Source organism: Lynx canadensis, chromosome A2 (assembly GCF_007474595.2).
Source record: "Lynx canadensis isolate LIC74 chromosome A2, mLynCan4.pri.v2, whole genome shotgun sequence".
Lineage (NCBI taxonomy): Eukaryota > Metazoa > Chordata > Mammalia > Carnivora > Felidae > Lynx > Lynx canadensis.
The window spans coordinates 120,272,031-120,292,297 of NC_044304.2; the positions used below are offsets into that span (position 1 = coordinate 120,272,031).

A 20,267-nucleotide genomic window follows, 5' to 3' on the forward strand; every position below is an offset into this window, starting at 1 on the left:
CATCATGGACATCTTTTCTGCTTTCCTTATCCCTCAGGGCCAATCAGATGTTTTTCCTCTTAACATCGATAATTCTTGGATGCTTCCTCGCAAACACATCAAATATCTCACTTGCTTATTGGTCTCACATGATGTAAAATTTGATATTAATTTTAAATTCTAACGGTTCAATCCTTTCACCCTTTCCACTTACTACAACAGACAGCCTAACACTAGACTGAAAATAGTCATCGCAAGTTGAAAGGCAACCCTCCCTGTCCCCATAAGATCCCTCTTCCTTGGCATTTACAATTGCACAGGAGATTCTGAATCCACACTCTGTAGCCACACCAGGCGCCCTTACTTATAAAATGGAGCATTTTATATTTGTTACCCCCTTCTAAGTTTGTATGTCTCTCGTTTTGATCTGAACCAGCTGACCTGCAGTGCCTAGAAGACTGCTAACACCAGGCCTCAGCATTAATGATACAGGATGTGCTCCCAATAACAAAAAGACCGAAGTCCTCAAAATGCAATCCTTGCCTCATTTACTGGTGTAGAAAACATGATGGCTCTATGGCAAAAGCAGCAAAACAAAACAAAACAAAACAAAACAAAACAAAACAAAAACCCTTCAGGAAGACTGTGGATACACGGTCTTTGTGTGCACTGGCAAAACCAAATCAAACCCAAACAAAACCCCGAATGTCTTAGTATCTAGTATATAGTCTCAGATTTGAAATAACTCTCCCCCCAACAAAAAGGGTGAGGAATATACCATATTATTTGATCCTCAAATTCAGCTTTGGGGAAGTAATGTGACAATATTTACAAACACCAGTGGCCCTCTGTAAAAGGTGCTGGTTTCTATACTTCATAACCTTTGTTCCTGACGCACAGGAACGTGTGACATTTGTTACACACTGGGGCCACTTCTCCAGCTGAAACACTGTGTGTGGATAGAGCATAGGTTGAAGCACATGCACCCACTTTCTGGGTAGCCTTTCTTCTGATTTCTTTGTGATAGGGTATGCCTTTAGGGCTACACAGCATTTAAAGAAATCAAAACAGTTAACGAAAGACACAGTTAGATAAACACTCCAAGGTGATCGAAGGTTTAAAATACAGCCCAAGTAAATTCAAAGAGGCCGGGACAGTTCTTTTCTCCATTTCCAGCCCACACATCTGCCTCCTGAGCTCAGACAGCATCCCAGATAGACCTTCTCTAACAACAACAAAATGCCTGAGTGCCATGGGGATTCTAGGACCCTCCTCAGATGGTTCTCATTGCTCCAGGGCAACGCAGGCCCCAGAACTCACTTCAAAGGCTTGAAACCACCTCTCCTCCCTGATGTATTTCACGCAGTCATCACACTGCTTCTGGAAGTACTTTCTCTGCTTCTCATCCAATAAGCCAATTTGGTACAGGAATGTTGCATAGCCCCCTATGATCTGAGGAGAGAAGAGAAACACAAATGCCACACGGAGAGAAAGAGAGAAGTTAGGGACCCACTTGCTTGATGAAATAACCCTTTGTAATTCATTGAGTGCGTGCTGAAATTAGCCAAGCAAGACAATTACACACACACACACACACACACACACACTCACACACACAGATCTCACAGAACACACAACACGTACACAACACGTACAAACATACACAATACACATACCACACACAATGCCCACACATACCACAAGCATACACACACAACCCACATGTGCACAAAATTCACACAAACGTATCACACACACGTGCGTGCCCCACATTCGCACTCACACCCAATCTAGGCTGACATAGGGAGTTGACAGCTTAAAACATTTTGTAAAAATTGGAAGATTTCAATCATTAGAAAATCAACTGGGCAACATTATTTCCTTCTACCAAGTTAGGTCTCTAAGGTAAGAGGAGCCTCCATTTGACTAAAGGGGATTTAATCTTTTCAGGGACAGAACAGAAAAGAAAAAGGAGACACCTACTGATTCGGGATCAGAATATGCGTCCCCAATAGCAACTCCTTTCAGGTTGATTTTCGTTGTCATCACAGGGTTCAATGTATGGATATAGTGTGCAAGGGCTGGCACGTACTTCCCTGCGTAAGACTGAGAAGGGCGGGTGTTAAAATGAACCATCACAAATTGGTGCTATAAAAATTATGTGTTTATGGGGCGCCTGGGTGGTTCAGTCAGTTAAGCGTCTGACTTCAGCTCAGGTCACGATCTCGCGGTCCGTGAGTTCCAGCCCCGCGTCGGGCTCTGGGCTAATCGCTCAGAGCCTGGAGCCTGCTTTGGATTCTGTGTCTCCCTCTCTTTCTGCCCCTCCCCAGCTCACACCCTGTCTGTCTGTCTCTCAAAAATAAACAAACATTAAAAAAAGGTATAAAATTATGTGTTTAAGCTAATTAAAGAAAGACAGCAGTATTTCCACATGAGACATACCATATATTTTCTTTACCTTACGCTGTAAATTCCACAATAGCACAGAGCTGTTACTTCTTTTGGCATTCCAAATAGCACCCGTGACATGCAAGTCATGGGTGAGGTGCACAAAAAATGACAAGTGGATGTGTAATAGGCGAACAGTCTAATTTCCTTCCAAAATAACATGGGCCAGTGAATACAATTCCGCCACCCACAGAACCTTTCTTACCAGAAAGCTCCATTGAAAACTTCATTTACAAAGAAAAAGAAACCCCCAAGGCCAAAATTAAGATTTCAAAATACTTACGATGATGCAGCTTGAAAGCAACATGTATTAAAGCAAGAGGAAAAGGAAAGTAGTATTTATTGGCTACTGAAATTGTCACTTGACAACTATCTCTGTTTCCAACCTTTCCAAGTACAAAGTTCTTTTCCAATTTTAAAATATTTTGTGGATGCAAACATTATAATTCTGCTTTTAGATTATGCTGACAAAAGCTACTATTCAGGGAGATTTAAAAAATCGTTTTGTATTTTTTACATTAAAAAGCTTCCTTTTGGACCATCACCTTCATGTCTAATATCAAACTTCATATGTTCAAAATGAAGCTCTAATCCCCAAGCCTTCCAACAGCCTCTCTATTATTAACTCTATTCTAACTGCTTAGACCAAAAATCTTGGTGCCATTCTCCCCCCCCCCCCCCCCGCCACACACACACTCTCTCTCTCTCCCCACAAAAGTTCATCAGCGAGCCTTGTCAATTGCACCTATTCTGTCAAAATAGGTCCAGGATCCGGTGTTTTCACATACCCATATTTCATCACCTTGCTCCAGGTTTGCTCCTCTTTTGCCTGGATTATTGCAGTGGCCAAACCACCACCCCCTGCCCCCACTGTTGTCCTTCCCCTCATCCAGTCTATTTTCAAGATGGTGGTCTACTAGAACATAAATCTGAACCCTCTGATGACTTCTCATCTCCTTCAGAGTAAAAGCAAAAGTGCTTTTTTGGAGGCATAAGGATTGGCATGATCTGGTCACTTCATTAACACTATCCCCTGCTACCTTTTTGCTCATTCCTCTCCAGCCCGTCTTGGACCATAATCATGATTGTGATCCATACTGGCCCCTTCCACCAGGGCCTTTGCATTAGTTGTTCCCGCCACCTGGAATGCTCTTCCCTCAGTGTCCTTATGGTTAACTCCCCTATTTCCTTCAGTGAAGCCTTCTAGGGATGCTTTTCCTCTAAAATTTGGACACCCCCTTTTTTTGACATTTAATATTTCTTTTCTCTATGTTTGCATTGAATCCTATTCACTTTCCTATACACTTCAACTAATTCATCTTGTGCATCGTTATTCTCCCATCCACACTAGAACCAAAGATCCACGAACACGTCTGGGCTCCACGTCTGTTTTGTGGGTTAGTATGTCCCCTGTGCCTGATGCTGTTTATCTGTTAGTGCTCAGTAAACAGTCATTGAATGAATGGTCTTGAATTAACTTACTTGCATTTGAAAAACGCGAATGCATGTGTGTTCAAAATAGACTAAAGGCATCATGTGGGTACTTATGAGTCTGCAGACCCTTTGTAATATTTCCAAGGCTCTGCAGGGGTCTGTAGTTCAAAGGCTGGGAGCCCCCGAGAGCTCTATTAATTCTACACCATAATCGCATGCTGGAGATGCCATTACTCCCATTTCAATATGGGGGCATTGAGGCTCAGAGATGTTAAGTGGCAGAATCAGAATCAAACCTGCCCTGACCTGCTCCCAAACTGACACTCCTTCCAAGGTATGATACAATTACGTAATCTGCGTAATTTATACAGGATCTCCTCACTGATGCAGACCTCTGTGGAGTAGTAATTATTTAGGCAAAGTATTGACTCAAAACAACGTATCCATTCATAACCATGAGCACATTTTAGAGTCCTTGTGGTAATAAGAAGATGTGTTTACATGCCTGAAATGCAGTTTGCTGCCCAAAAGTGCTATATTCTCTTGTGAGGAACAATAAGTGAACATTTATCGAATATAATTTCTGTAAGGTGAACAAAAGAGGCCAAATTTCCTTGAGTAATCGTTTCAGTGGTAAACCTGTATTGTACAGTCTTCATTCAGTAATGGTTTATTAGGCAACTCTTCTGTCAAAGGCATCACAGTAGATATTTGAGAAGGCACGAAAATGAATACAACACAAGACTCGTAAAGCTAATGCTTTCTTTTTGAAAAAATATTACAGAAAACTTGACTCAAATGTGATAGGGCAGGGGCGCCTGGGTGACTCAGTTGGTTAAGCGTCCGACTTCGACTCGGGTCATGCCCTCCCGGTTTGTGAGTTCGAGCCCTGCGTTGGGCTCTGTGCTGACAGATCAGAGCCTGGAGCCTGCTTCGGATTCTGTGTCTCCTCCTCTCTGCCCCTCCCATGCTCATGCTCTGTCTCTCTCTGTCTCTGTCTGTCTCTCAATAATAAATAAATGTTAAAAAAATTTTTTTTAATGTGATAGGGCAAAGTCTACCATTTCATGGATTATTATTCTCACAAGGTGTACCTTGCCCAGCACATAGTAGGACCATGAAGACACATTTGAGAAATGAATGACTAACCTGTCATTACTGCTAAACATTTTTTCTCTATTGGAGGTCATCCCTTAAGCTGTCTTGTTATAAGACCTAGCGATAGAACATCTCTTTGGCTCTTTCTGAGATGGAAGGGTGTGTACTTTAAATTGCTCTGTTGAAGGTGATGACAAATTTAGGCGAAAACAGCCACATTTTTATGGCACCTTTCCTCCCCCTCCACCCCCCCCCTTGACCATCATGTGTATCTGGGATATATCCAGGCAGGAAATTAAGAAGGAACATCCACTCAATTTCTGAGCATCTACTATGATCTACTATGAACAGGCTACCTCCCCCACTTTAATTTGAGCCACCTGACAGTTAACATTATCTTCCTATGTTTTAAAACGATGAAAGCAAGGGTCTATGCATTTCAATCACGTGCCTGGCTGGGATTTCATCTAGGCTTGGTTGCCTCCACATCTCCCATCTCGTATCAAATCACATTTCAGTCAAGGGTCCTGGAATAGACTATGAGTCTATGAGTCTCCCAAGCTGGGGCTCAGCCCTGGGTTTATGCCCTACAAGCTTGCTAAGTTGGCCATTCAAAGAAAACACGGGTAGTTCTACAACCATGTCCAAAACAGATTCCTCACTGTTCAGTCCACATCTGCTCTCCTAACGATGATGTTTATCTCATTTTTGCTTTCTAATGACTATCACACACTTCCGTGCCCTGTGTCAGTGTGACAAATCCTTCACTGCTGTTTTCATTAATCATTCCATTGGTTGAGTGGCTCAGGCTGTCACACAGTAGACAATTATGGGATTATTTTATGGAAAACAGACACTGAAACATTATAATGAAATTTCAATTATTTTCACTCTCCTTGTGGAGACATTTATTTATTTATTTATTTGCAAGATCGGGTTAGTTTATTCTTCCCAAGTCATTTATTTCTCAATTTAACGATCTCTGACCACCACAGCACTTTCAAAGACAACCAGACAATAAATCAAATGTTTTATTTACCCAGCTTTCTCTTTTCTGGATGTATTTTAAATAGAATAGAGACATATATTTTGGGGAGAGACTTTAGGTTTGTTCACCTATTAGAAATGAACTCTATGGCCCTTAGGACTTCCAGTCACAATCCTGTAATTTTATGAACTCTTGTTTCTTTTGTTCTGAGTCCTGCCTATAACGACGATGGGAACAACAACCAGCACACTATCAGCCCTGTGGTTTCTCCGATCTCTTGCTGGTGTTCATCAATGTGGGCAGCAGCTGGCCGGCGAAGCTCCTAAAGCCTGTGAATTAGCACTAACCTTCTACCAGCAGATCAGACCCTGGCCTCATAAAAGCTCGAAACAGCATCAAAGCGATTATAAAAGAAGAAAAGAGGAAAAGCGTGGCCACTAACTATCTGAACATATATTGTTTCAGAATTCAGCAGTGACCCTCGAATGAGGACCTCAGCCAGACAAAGGTATTTTTCTTTTTTTTATTTTTTTTTTTTAATTTTTTTTTTCAACGTTTTTTATTTATTTTTGGGACAGAGAGAGACAGAGCATGAACGGGGGAGGGGCAGAGAGAGAGGGAGACACAGAATCAGAAACAGGCTCCAGGCTCTGAGCCGTCAGCCCAGAGCCCGACGCGGGGCTCGAACTCACGGACCGCGAGATCGTGACCTGGCTGAAGTCGGACGCTTAACCGACTGCGCCACCCAGGCGCCCAACAAAGGTATTTTTCTAACACAATCACTCAAATTAGGTTAGCCATCGACACGTCAGGATTTTAGTCCGCCCTTATTATTCCTTCCTAATATTTAAAGAAGCTTCAAGCTGCAGTTTCCAGCACCGTTGTTGTGTGGCTCACGTTTTCCCATGGTGACCATATTTTGAGGTCGGCTCTGACAAGGAGGACCAGAGATATTAAGGTGTGTTTGTATATGCTTGTATTCCTGGGGCTTAAAAAAGCAATAAGCCTCCAGTTTTCCTCTTACATCGGAAGGATCTCGGAATTCAGCTCTCAGTCTTGTATTTCCCCCCACGAGAGGAAAAGGTCTCAACATCACAGCTGAACAGTGGTTTTCAATCTCAGTCTGCAATCTTTCTGAGTTCTTAAAGGATGTTTGGAACAGCCTAATGGAAATCACGTTGGGAGCATATTGTACTTGTAAAAATAGTCTAGAGAGAATGTAATGCTTGGTTAATTATCCAGATGTGTAAAAGCACAATGAACTAGGGACTTAAAGAAACTTGTAATTGCGTATTCCGTCGCAGCCCTCCCTTCTTACATGTTCCCGCAACATTCACAGCGGGCTTCCTGTACCCCTGCCACCCGGTTACTTTTAAAGGAGGAAAAAAGATTTCATATCTAAAATCAGCTCCCCTAGAAGAAAAAAAATCGTGTCAGAGAATAATACTATAATGGAAACAATGTCCTCTTGCAGAAATTTCACATATGTTAGCAGTTACTATTGTTTAAGCTGCTCTGCGTTTCTCGTCTGCATTTCTTACTAAAGTTTAGGTAAAAAAAAAAAAAATAGGTGCAGCTATACTCATTCTCTGCCTTGCTTCTAGGTATACGTTTTATGGTAAAACATGTGGAACCTTCACCCAGGATAATGAGCAATGGCCTTGGAAATGAGACACACTGAAGCCTGGACACAAAGCATCACTGTCCACGGGTCCTAGTTCCTAAGCCCTGCCTGGAAGTGGAAAAGGCGGAGTTGTCAGCCTCAGGACTGGTATGTTGAGCACCCCCTGCTCTGCTCTGTCCCCGCTCCCCCAGCCACTCCACCTGGAATGAACATCTCTTTGAAGAACTCACCTATGGGCTGGTCATAACTCCTTCGTGTCCCCAGAAGGACACAGGGCAGGCTACCCTTCTGGAAGGAGTCATAGCAGTGCTGTATCCTCTAGCATATCACCAACCACAGACTGTTGGTGGAACCACCCCCACTTTTGGAGGCGATCAAAGAGAATAAGGGGATATGCCTTGAAGAGAGCTTTATACACACATTGAAAAACCTCAAAAACGGGGGAAGAGCCCAAGTGTAATGGAGTAACAGATGATACAGCAGCCCAGAAGACAGGACTGAGTGAGAGGGACCTTGACTTCATCTGGCCTCAGGGTAGACTCTTATTTCACTGGGGACCATTATTTTCTCTGAGAGAAGACGTGTGTCCTTAAAATGGCCAGTTGAGAAAATTAATGAATGGGGAAAGCTGGAACTTCGGTATTGTGGTAATCTGTACAACTTCTTAGACATTTCTAGACCATGTGTCATCTAATTTCCAGACCACACTGCTACAATTAAAAAAAAGAGGGGCGCCTGGGTGGCTCTGTCGGTTAAGTGTCCGACTTCGGTCATCTCACAGTCCGTGAGTTCAAGCCCCGCGTCGGCCTCTGTGCTGACAGCTCAGAGCCTGAAGCCTGTTTCAGATTCTGTGTCTCCCTCTCTCTCTGCCCCTCCCCTGTTCATGCTCTGTCTCTCTCTGTCTCAAAAATAAATAAACGTTAAAAAAAAATTTAAAAAAAAAAGGGCAAAAAGAATAAAAGAAGGCTCCCAACAAAAGTATGACTTTATCTAAACATCTATTGTTCTGCAAAATGAGCTTAAAAGAAATGTAGAATCTCTAGGAATAGACACATAAGAAAAACATCTTGATCTGTATCTCTTGGTCACGTATTTATGCAAAGGTACACACTATGCGGCCTCCCAAATGATATATTCTTATTTTGTATTCAAAGGATGCTTCTCTAAAAAAAAAAAAAAAAAAAAGAATCCAGCACAGCCAGTATGGAAAACAGTATAGAGGTGCCTCAAAGAATGAAAAAAAGAACTACCATATGATTCAGCAATTCTAGTTCTGGAAAATATATCCAAAGAAAACCAAAACACTAATTTGAAAAGATAGCTGTGCCCTCCCATGTTCACTGCAGCATTATCTACAACAGCCAAGACATGGAAACAACCTAAGTGTCCATCGATGGATGAATGGAGAAAGTAGTTGTGGGACATACATACAATGGAATATTATCCAGCCATGAAAACTGGGGAAGCCAACTATTTATGACAACATGGATGGAACTTGAAAGCATTATGCTAAGTGAAATAAGTCAGACAAGGAAGACAGTGTATGATCTCACTTACATGTAGAATCTAAAACACACACACACACACACACACACACACACACACACACACAGAAAACAAAGAAAAAGAGACTAGACTTGTGGTCACTAGAAGCAAAGGATTTGGGGGAGGGGGAGTTGGGGGAAGGAGGCCAAAAGGTACAAACTTCCAGTTCTAAGTCACAAATTCATTTTCAATTCTAAAAGAAATATTGGCAGGTCACATGACATGAGCTCAAGAGTTAAAGCGGCTTGGGGGCGCCTGGGTGGCACAGTTGGTTAAGCGTCCGACTTCAGCCAGGTCACGATCTCGCGGTCCATGAGTTCGAGCCCTGCGTCAGGCTCTGGGCTGATGGCTCAGAGCCTGGAGCCTGTTTCCGATTCTGTGTCTCCCTCTCTCTCTGCCCCTCCCCCGTTCATGCTCTGTCTCTCTCTGTCCCAAAAATAAATAAACGTTGAAAAAAAAAATTAAAAAAAAAAAAAGAGTTAAAGCGGCTTGGATGTCATCTAATAAAATTCAGCAAGTTCTAAGCTTTAATAAATAATTGCATTCCATGGACTTCAAGCCTTTATATCACTTGAAACTTTCATTTACTCCATAAAACTTTATGATCAAAGCTAAGTCTTTACGATTAAAACTCAGCCTTCGCCAGAAAGACAGAAACGTGCAAAAGGACAAGGAACTTCTTTTATGTTTGTATAAGGTTGATAACCGTTAGAGATTCTGCACGAAACAGGGAAGGGATGTTGACTCCCCTCTAAGCACAGTGCACCTGCTTTCTGGAAGAGGCAGGTCTTAGCGATGGAGGTTTTGAGGCTCCGGACAGCATCTACACAAGCAGGGTTCCAATCTTTAGCCAGTTTCTTGTCTACAGTCTTTGGGCTCCGGAATCCAGCTGCTTAGTCCCAATCCTCACTGAGCGACCTTGGTAAGACCTACCTCGCCTCTCCAAGCCTCAGTCATCTCAACTGTATGATGGGGACGATAAGAATAGTGCCAGCTTCAGAGGGTTGCTATGACATACATAAAACAGTGCTTAGCCCCATGCCTGCCCTACAATCCACTCTCAGTCTTCTCAAATAAGAGCTACAAATAAAACTAGTGAACTATAGACTCTTGAAGGCCTCCTTCTAGCTGCCAGATTCAAGCCTAGGCTAAAAGGATACTGGTGTGGGACTGCAGAATAGTTCTCTCCCGCTCCTTGCTAGTATATCAGTGCTGGAAAATTCCCGATTACAACTATGCCTTCTATTCAAATACAAGCATGTTGAGAGTAAGTTTAATTTATCAGATCCTTTCTAATGGACAGTGCACTGATGGCAAGTCAGAAAGGGGGAGAGGAACAAAATAGTCATGATGGAGAAACAGGACCTGAGCACAATATAACCAAGGAAAGAAAGGGAGGCTGGGGGTGGGAGGTAGGGTACCGGATGGACCTGGAAAATAAACGAGTAGAAAGGAGGGTTCTCAGGGCCTGGGACACAGAGCAGGGAGACAGGGGTGATGGAAGGGAGATGAAAAGAAACTGGTGAGAAATATCATCAATATTTTTATTTTGTCCAGCAACAACCTTGCACAAGGCTGCTCTGTAACATTCAACAAACACTTTGCTTAGTAGTGCAGGAAACACATTACACAAACACGGCTCTCACCTACTGGGAGCCTGCAACCCGAACCCAGTGGACCATGATGATTCCAGTAAATGTTGTCAGACTCCATGATCCCAGCAGGACTTCACTCATGCAGATGAAGATAAAGTATCCTATTAAGCTCACTAATTTTTAAATAGCTTCAAAGCTTTGCCTTTATTTGGCCCTCACATTAACCATGGTTGCAAAATTGCCTCTGAGGCAACTTGGCCCCTTCCTCCCGATCAGGGAGAGATGCTCAGTTGTAACCACATATTCTGCCATTTTGGACACGCTCCCCATTCATTGCCACAACCACCCATAGGCACGGAATCTTTCCGGGGAGAGGAGGCAAAGCCACACGCTCAGAGAACAATGGGCAGTCCCCCTTCCTCCCGCCGCCACCTTCCTGCCTTCCAGTGAGGGCTGTTTTGCTTTAACTTCTAGCTGGGCCCACGTACACTTGAGAGGATTCTCAAGTGAGTCTGTACCTCAAGACCAAGAGCAATCTCACTAATAGTTACTGGCTCAGAAAGGATAACCCTTATAAAGAAAGTTAATTATGTGAATTAAATGCAGCTTGTTTCTCTTTTTGAAGTACATTTTTTTCATGCCTTGAGGAGGGTGATTTACAGACACATTTGTCTCTCTTTAGAGAAAATTAATTCCAGTTGGTGTTCTGTGCCGAAATGGAGAGAAGGAGGGAAGGAGACAAGGCGGTTCTTCCTTCTGGATCGTACCGCCTTCAGATCCCACAGTATGCCTGGTTGTGGGCTCGCCAGGGTCCACACGGCTGTGGCAGGGGGCCTGGGTCAGTCCCGGCACGTTTTGCTACTACCCCAAACTTTCAAATATCATCTTCTAAGCCCCACCATCGTTGTTTAGACAAAGCAAACTATTTCTTTTGAAGATGATTTCAAAATAACAGGAGAGACAATGCCACTTCCCAGAAAGACGTGAGCAGAACTTTTAAAATATCTCAGGCCCTGTCTACATGCATTAGGTCATATGCTTTGGAGCCATAACGTATTAATCCAGCTTTTCACCATGAACGGTAATAACAGTCATCGTGTGTTCGGTACTCACCACAGCCATCACGTCATTAAATATTTGAGGAGGATTGTCTAATTAGATGCTCAAAACAATCCTATGCAGTAGGTATTGTTATTACTTCCAGACTCTCTTGCACCAAATACAGGGTGCTGAACAGCTGCTCCAGACCTTTTGAGATCAGGCTATACCCCTCACTCATAGTACGCAAATGGAAAGGATATTTAGGTCCAGTACATTTGCGCTGAAAAGGAGAAAACCATTTCTTTTCTTTTTTTTTTTTTTAAGTTTATCTATTTTAAGAGAGAGAGAAAGAGAGAGTAGGGGAGGGGAAGAAAGAGAAAGAGAGAGAGAGAATCCCAAGCAGGCTCTGTGCTGTCAGGGTGGAGCCCGACACGGGGCTCGAACCCACGAACCATAAGATCATGACCTGACTCAAAAACCAAGAGTCAGACGCTTAACCAACTGAGCCACCCAGGAGCCCCAGAGAAGCATTTCTGAGTTTACTCATTTATTTTTCAATCACGATCCCGCTACTTTAGTGGCATTGTTTGTTCAGCCTCCTGAACAGTGTGAGGAAATTAAAAGTTCTGAACAGATAGGATTTCCCTTTCTTGAAAAATCTATCACAACGGTTTTTTTTTGGGGGGGGGGTGGAGAGAAGGAGGGTGGGTATTACATTAAAATTGCAATTGTATACAGATGCTATAAGAGTACATCTAGGTAACTACGGTTGAACATCTAGTAAAGCAAAATATCCCTGAAAGTGATCTAATTGAAAAGCCAAGCCCTCCGACTGTAAGATGAAAAGCAGAGGCCAGGAGAGGTTAAAGAACTCGCTTAGAATCACCCAGAGAGGCAAAGCCAGCAATGAATCTCAGGTCCCCTGATTATTAACCCAGAACTACTTTTCCATTCTGCCTCCTAACCTTAAAACAGAAGACCAGATGGAACAAACTAGACTGGAAAAACACAGCATTCTAATAAAACAAACCACCAAGGTGTTATTATTTAGTGCTCTTCCCTCTAGAAAGAGATGTGGCCCTGGATTTAACATATCCCATGTAGCCCCTATGAAAATGCTGCTGTCTGGTGACTGCATCTCATCCCAGCTCCTGCCTGCCCTCGTTCACATCTTCCTTCATCACTCAAAAGGCACAGGTTTCCTTAAAAGTATTCATCCTGGCAGCCAAGAGTGTAAAAAAGAAAACTGTCCTTTCCTACACACATTCAGTTACATGCATGAAACCACCGGGCAGATGTGAAATAGACAAATTTCTCATCCAGAATCGGGCAGCTTTGCTGAAAGTCCAACTTCATGGTTAATAGCATCACCACATTATTTGCAAGGCAGGAATTACACAGTAAGCAGATCGCTCCTCTGGTGGAGGTGGAGACTGGGAATTTTTCAGGGTGGCTTCCAAAATGACAGAGGCATCACTTCCTGCCCCTTTGCCCCACTTGCCTCTGAAATGGATTAAAAGTCAAGGACCAGCAGGGAATTACTGGTAGAGATCCTAAATAATCGTGACCAGATAGCTGGCTTAAAAAAGATGTAAGTGGAGTAAGCCAAACAGTTAGAATAACCTTTCCAAATAGAGAAGAACGCAGGCAGAAGATGAGGAAGTTCCTGGTTCCATTAACTTGCCATTTCCTTGGAAAAACTGAGACTGTTTTCACCTTGTCTCCCTTACGGTGGACCTCTGTGGTTTGAGCTTATCCAGCATCCTTCCAGCCCTTCCTCTAGTATCGTCACTGGGGTCTTCCCTGGTGCACCACCCATCTCCCACTCTCAGGCCTTGTGATTGAGAGGCAGAGGGCCTCACTATGATCCCACCCTTCCCAGGGCACTGGGTGGGCCTCAGGCACCATTATGGCCAACGTGTATGTCCATCCCCTTGACCCCAGTTAGTAGTTCTAGAACAGGCATGGGATCCAAATGGGTCACATGAGATTCAGGAATATAGTGGAATTATTGGGGAAGAAAAGCTGAGCTGATAGGTTATACTGAGAACATTAGGATGGGGTAGAGGTGCAAGGCTACCAGTGAAAAAAACATAGCTTAGAATGAAACTAGTGCAGTACAAAGTCAAGTGAATAGATCAAGAGAGAAATTCCTGATGACAACGTTTTGAGCACCCAGACACAGCCATGATCCCCTGTTTTACTTAAGCCATTTTGAATAGGGTTTCTGTCACTTATAAGCAAAAGATCCTTGACTAACCCACCCCTACGTATCTTTCAAAATCCGGTTTAATTGTCACCTCTTCTGTCCGGCCTTTCCTGAGGATCCCATACTGAGAGAAGTAAGCTATTTGCACTCTCCTTGTGCTGTCTTTCCAGCTACTTCTCTAATCGTCCTTTTCATTCAGTATTTTACCTACTGCCAGGCTTTCAGATTAAGGGTAGGCTCAATGTCTTATTAATGGCTGAATTTCCAATACGTGTCCAATGCCTCAGCCACCGTAGTCACTCGATATATGAGTGCTGAATTGAATCGAATTTGATTCTAACTACTCTTTCAGCGAACACTGCACCCCTCAACGATTTCCCATCACCCTTGGCATAAAGTCCAAAACCTTCCATGGGCCTACGTGATCTGTCTGCCTCTCCCATCTCAGCTCCTTCTATAGTGGCCCCGTGCTATTCCTTGAGCACACCAAGCCTGTCCCCACCTCAGAGTCTTGGCATTTGCTATCCCTCCTTCCAGGAAAGTTCTTCTCTAAGATAACCGCAGCTATCACTCTACTAGTCTCATCTACTAGTCTGCATCTACTAGTCTCGGCACTCTGCCCAGTTGTGTCCTTACCGGAGAGCCTTTCTAGTATCCAGGATAGCACCTGCACCACTCTGCAACCCTCACCTGCTTCATCTTTCTTCATGACACTCATCACCGCCTGACACATAGCGCATATGTATTTCTTCACTTATCACTGTCTTCGCCTCTACAATGTATGAAGGCAGGAAATTGTTCTGTTTTGTTCACAGTGGTGTTCCTAGCACCTTGGGATTCCTGGGCTCTCAAAGTATTGGCTGCTATATGTGTTTAAAATAACCTTAAATTTAACTGGATGGAAAAAAAAAAAAAAAGCAACCCTAAAACTGAAGCCAACCTAGGCAAGTGAACTTAACTGTATGTTAAATTGTAGCATACAGTGGCTCAGTCGGTTGAGCATCCAACTTCGGCTCAGGTCATGATCTCATGGTTTGTGGGTTCGAGATCTGCGTCAGGCCCAATGCTGACGGCTCAGAGCCTGGAGCCTGCTTCGCATTCTGTGTCTCCCTCTCTCTCTGCCCCTTCCCCGCTTGTGCTCTGTCTCTCTCTGTCTCTCAAAAATGAATAAATGTAAAAAACAATTTTTTTTAATTGTAACATAGAGGGGCCTGGGTAGCTTAGTCGGTTGAGCGTCCGACTTCGGCTCAGGCTATGATATCCCTTCTAGTGAATTCGAGCCCTGCATCAGGCTCTGTGCTGCCATCTCAGAGCTTGGAACCTGCCTCACATCCTGTCTCCGTCTCTCTGCCCCTCCCCTGCTTGCACTCTGTCTCTCTCAAATATAAAATCAAACATAAAAAAAAAATTAAAAAACTTGTAACATAATCAGCCTAGGGAAAAAATTAGAACTTTGAAATATGGTACTTTTAAACCTGTAGTGAAATATAGTCTAAGGATAAAAGTAACTGTAGCAAAAAATATTGAATGTAACTTGGAGGTTTCTTTGTTGGTAGCGGTACTGATGTCACCTTCTAAGATCATTTTGCACATATTGTTAGGATCCAGCAAAGGAATAAATACACTGATGCTGCTGGGAAACACGGTCCACAACGTGGGAGAAGGGGTATACAAACACAGAACGGGGAAAGGAAAAAAGAACCTCATGATGTTGAATTAGAATTAAGGGTCAGTATGAAGTCATTCAGTTCCCTGGTTCTGCTTACAAAGAAAGCCTGAAGGAAATGGCATCCCACGAGCAATGGGCACGCTTAGTGCTCAGATGTTGAGAAAAGAAGAAAAGGGGAAGATCTTCTCTGTAGAAGACTACTAGATGACATCTATAGGAAGATAGACCCCCCCAAAAAAAATCACCATTTACAACCCCCCAGTGGAATGATGGATTCAGGCAGGAATCATCAATGAATGCGAAAACTACGGGGTGACAGATCTGGAGGGAACAGATTTCCACAGGGTCTCATGCTACTTATTAATTTCAAGAGAAAAAGGTGCCTTTCCAACGGTGAGATCTGGGAGAGACCACCTGGGCCAAGTGACCAAGTGTAGCATCGCCAATAATGAGACAAACTGATATTACGAGCCTCCTGACGTGGTAAGATAGGAGGCACACACATCACCCATGTCATGTTCTTGCCGAAATGTTTTCACTGAATCTACGCGTTGAGGAAAGAATCAGCCAAATTCAGAAATGGGACATGCCACAGGGCACCTGGCCTACACTCTTCAAAATCATCATCATGAGACAACCACAACAATATGTCAGGGGACTGAGACCATCGTGATACACAAAACTTTACTGAGCCCTGTATTTATTTTTTAAAAAAAGGGTTCTAGAGAACATTTGGGGGATAGAGAATTCTGAATACGGGCTGAATTAATGTTAATATATTAATATATTCTATATTAATTAATATATTTAATTAATAATTAATAATTAATATATTAATTAATATATTTATTTAATATAATATACTTAATTAATATATTAATATTTGTGTACGTGTATGTACATACTGAATGCATGAGTCACCATACTTCAGTCCCGAGGATATTGGAAGCACACAAGAACACAGGACTTCAACTTACCTCCCCCGTGGCATAAAAGTCATTGTTTTTATATTCAGGGAACAACAGGAAAAATTGAGTTAGTGCACTGCGAAAAGAAGAACAACAACAATAAAAAAATCACATGGAATCAAAAAAGCTTAATGCTATGCTACCAAAACTAACCTTTTGACGCTAAGTTTCACATTTGAAGGAAGAGGCCATTAGGTTGTGAGCTCCTGTAAGCGTTATTTTCAAAATGTCACATATGTAACATTCCACACTGTGGATGGTTAGAAAATAATTGTGGGCTTACTTGAGGATACTAAGAGGTTGAGACAAGGGGACATCAACACTCTGGGCAGGTTTCCAAATCTCTGGGTTACCAACCTAGATCTTCTAGCTGTTGAGGGTACCCTTGAGCAAAGTGATACAGGCTTTCACCTATTATTACAGCAATTCCTTAAAAAATTTTTTAATGTTTATTTATTTTTGAGACAGAGAGAGACCGAGCATGAGCAGGGGAGGGGCTGAGAGAAAGGGAGACACAGAATCCGAAGCGGACTCCCGGCTCTGAGCTGTCTGCAGGGTTTGAACTCACAAGCTGTGAGATCGTGACCTGAGCTGAAGTCGGTCATTTAACCGACTGAACCACCCAGGCCCCCCTACAGCAATTCTTAGAGGTAGTTCCGCAAGCCTTATGACCCCATTAACCTGGGTTTCTGGTGAAGTAATGAGAATGTTACTTGCTTACCAACATCTTCCTGTGAGGAACCCTGAACATTTCTATTGGGGGGGGTCCCAAAATTTCAGTATTTTAATAACCAAAGAACAAAAAGGCTGTAAAATGACCATAATTTAAAAGAAAACCACCAAATGGCCAGATATAGAACTAACAGTACAGTGGCATCTAAGCTCCAAAAAAATCACACTTATTAAAGAATGCCAATAGCCACTTCAATGAGTTCTCCTGAAATAGATTTCAACAGACTCCAGAAATTGTTTCATAATAAGCAAGAAAAGGGTAGATTATTGAATGATTCTCTACTTGACCAAATCTTTCAAAAAGGAAACAAAACTTGTGGAATTCAGAAGCTCTATCAGTGTTTTGACCCAGATTGCATTGTCTGAGAAGTCAGGCAGAGCTTTGTTCCAGCTTCCTGCTGAGGGACTAAAAGCCACGGACCATCCAGTGAAGATGAAAGGCAAGGAAGGAGGCCCTGCAAAACCAGGAGGAGGAGAAAGTTCAAGGGTTACAGAGAGGCAAAACTGGGTCATTATGATCACTGCTCACTCCTGGGTCTGGCTGCACTTAATTTGCAAAGGCGCCATAAAAATCCATCATGAAAGACCACTGTAGAGTTTTGGTGTATTTCTGTATTTATTATTGACAGTAAGTAAAGCCTTTGTAGCAACTAAATCTGGGAAGCTGCACTATATAGCTTCCATGTTTGTTCTGGCAATAAGATGGCTTTAGCGTAGAGATAAAAATAGGAGTTTATTTTCTACCCTTCCCTCGCCAACCTTCAGGCTAAAAACTATTTCTCTTCTCTCTTCCTGCTAGTTGGAATGGCAATAGACAGTTTAACATAGTAAATCTCAATTAAGCCTCGTGATTTGGCTTAAAGTTTATTTCCTTGGAGAATCTGTTAAAGTTGTTAGGGTTGCCAGATTTAGCAAATAAAAATACAAGACGTCCAATTAAACTTGAATTTCAGATAAACGACAAATAATGTGTTAGCATAACTATGACCCAAATATTACATAGGACATACTTAGATTTATAAAAATTATTCATTATTTATCTGAAATTAAAATTTAACTAGGCATTCTGTATTTCATCTGGCAATCTTAATTCAAGGAGCTAACCTTCCAGGTTACTTCTAGCTTGAAAATGCCAGGATTCTCTAGCTGAAGTTTCCAAGTTCTCCACTTGAGGAAGTTACAGTTTTAATATCACAAGAGGATCAGAACAAAAATTTGGCTAATCCAAGCCTTTGGTAGGTCTTTTTTTTTTTTAAAGCTTATTTATTTTTGAGAGACAGACAGATCATGAGCAGGAGAGGGGCAGAGAGAGAAGAAGACACAAAATCTGAAGTAGGCTCCAGGCTCTGAGCTGTCAGCACAGAGCCCAACGCAGGGCTCGAACCCACGAACCGTGGGATCACGACCTGGGCTGAAGTCAGACGCTTAACCGACTGAGCCACCCAGGCGCCCTGGTAGATCTTTCTTAAATGGGAGTGAAGGGAGAAAAAAGTAAATTTAGAAAGTTAGATTTACATATGCCATTTGCTTGTTTAACTGTGTCTTAGTCAACTATATGTAATTCTTATTCCACGGTGCGGGTTTGCTCAAAAATACAATCTAGAATCACGCCTACATAAAATTTCAAATTTAGAAGCAGAATTGCTAAAATATATAATACATGATAGACACACATTTGCACGCATGCGTGTATGTGCATAGTCACACGAGCTTGCTGTCCACGCACAGTCACAAGAGCTCGCTGTCGCAGGAAGCTTGCCTCTGCCAGACGATGCCATTTGGCAACATTGCTAGCATTGTGCCAGGGGCTTTTGCTAACAGCTAGAATTTTAGTCAAAGGCCATCTGGTGGTAGAAAGTTACACTGAAGGACAAGAAGAAGAAATCTACCTCGCAGGGGAAAATGGCTAGGAAGAAATTATTCCTCAGATACATTTTGTAAAAAGGGAAGCTGGTAGGTTCAGGGCACAGCAAGTAGATGGAAATGATAATGCACTAGAGAATTTGGAGAGGTCTAATGGAGTCAGAGGCATAATGAACACAAGACGTTAAAAAGAAGTTAAAATAATCTAAGCAAAAGTTCCATGCCAACAAAGGCCAGACAAGGGGGAGCTTTTGTCAGTAACAGTGTGACTGAAATAAGCACAGTGCCAAGAAGCTTGGCAGTTTTGTTCAGCAGTGGCACACGGGCAGCCATCCTTTGCATTCATTCCACCCCCAATATGGCCGGGCCATGATCTGCTCCGTCCAGTGTTCTCATTTAATATGTGAAACCAGTTTCATAGTCACATGGTTATGAAACACGTTTTAGCAATTGATATTATTTCCCATACAAAGCGGCAGGTGGAATAGAATGATAGTAGCGTTTCCATCTGGCTGCTAAGAAACTAACTTCAGGCACGCTCAAGATGGGTAAGCACCAGACCAAGGACTAGGGGAGCTTGTTGACTACTCTATTACCAGCATCAGGGACAATGTCTGGCACATAGCAGGCAATCGATAAACAGTGGTAGAAGGGGAATGGTACCAGACCATACACTCCAGATCAAAGTTAATAAATTTGTTATTCTTTAGTATATTTAGTTATTTATTTTACCTAAATCAGAGGGGCATTGTGGCTCAATAGCATGTTCCAAATTAAAAAAAAAATCGAATATTTAAATGTCTGGTTAGCAAAAAGCCTTTGCTTCCAAACAAACACACACAAGGGCAGCCTAAGTGTGAATGTCAAATGCCTCTTTAGGAGTCTACTCCTTATAGGCACGGACTATTAATAGTCAAAAGGAATGGGTTTTTCAGTGGAAAAAAAAAAAAGTTGGTTTTCAAAAGGAGAAAAAGAAGGTCTACTCTTTAAACCTACGTTTATGGGTTTCAAAGCGACCTTCTTATTCCAAACACCCATCTGGAGAGCTGGAGAGAAGAATGTAGTCACAAAGGG

The 20,267-nt window shown here is 42.5% G+C and overlaps 1 protein-coding gene across 1 annotated transcript in view; it reads right to left on the reverse strand.

The window, feature by feature from the left end:
• Nucleotides 1-20,267, reverse strand: part of CPVL (carboxypeptidase vitellogenic like) — a 114,035-nt gene that overhangs the window by 65,508 nt on the left and 28,260 nt on the right. The window contains exons 6-8 of the mRNA XM_030295166.1: nucleotides 16,608-16,674; nucleotides 1,963-2,085; nucleotides 1,300-1,431 (exon numbers count right to left, since the gene is read on the reverse strand). Coding sequence (XP_030151026.1) covers nucleotides 1,300-1,431; nucleotides 1,963-2,085; nucleotides 16,608-16,674 — 322 coding nt within the window. The remainder of the gene's footprint in view (nucleotides 1-1,299; nucleotides 1,432-1,962; nucleotides 2,086-16,607; nucleotides 16,675-20,267) is intronic.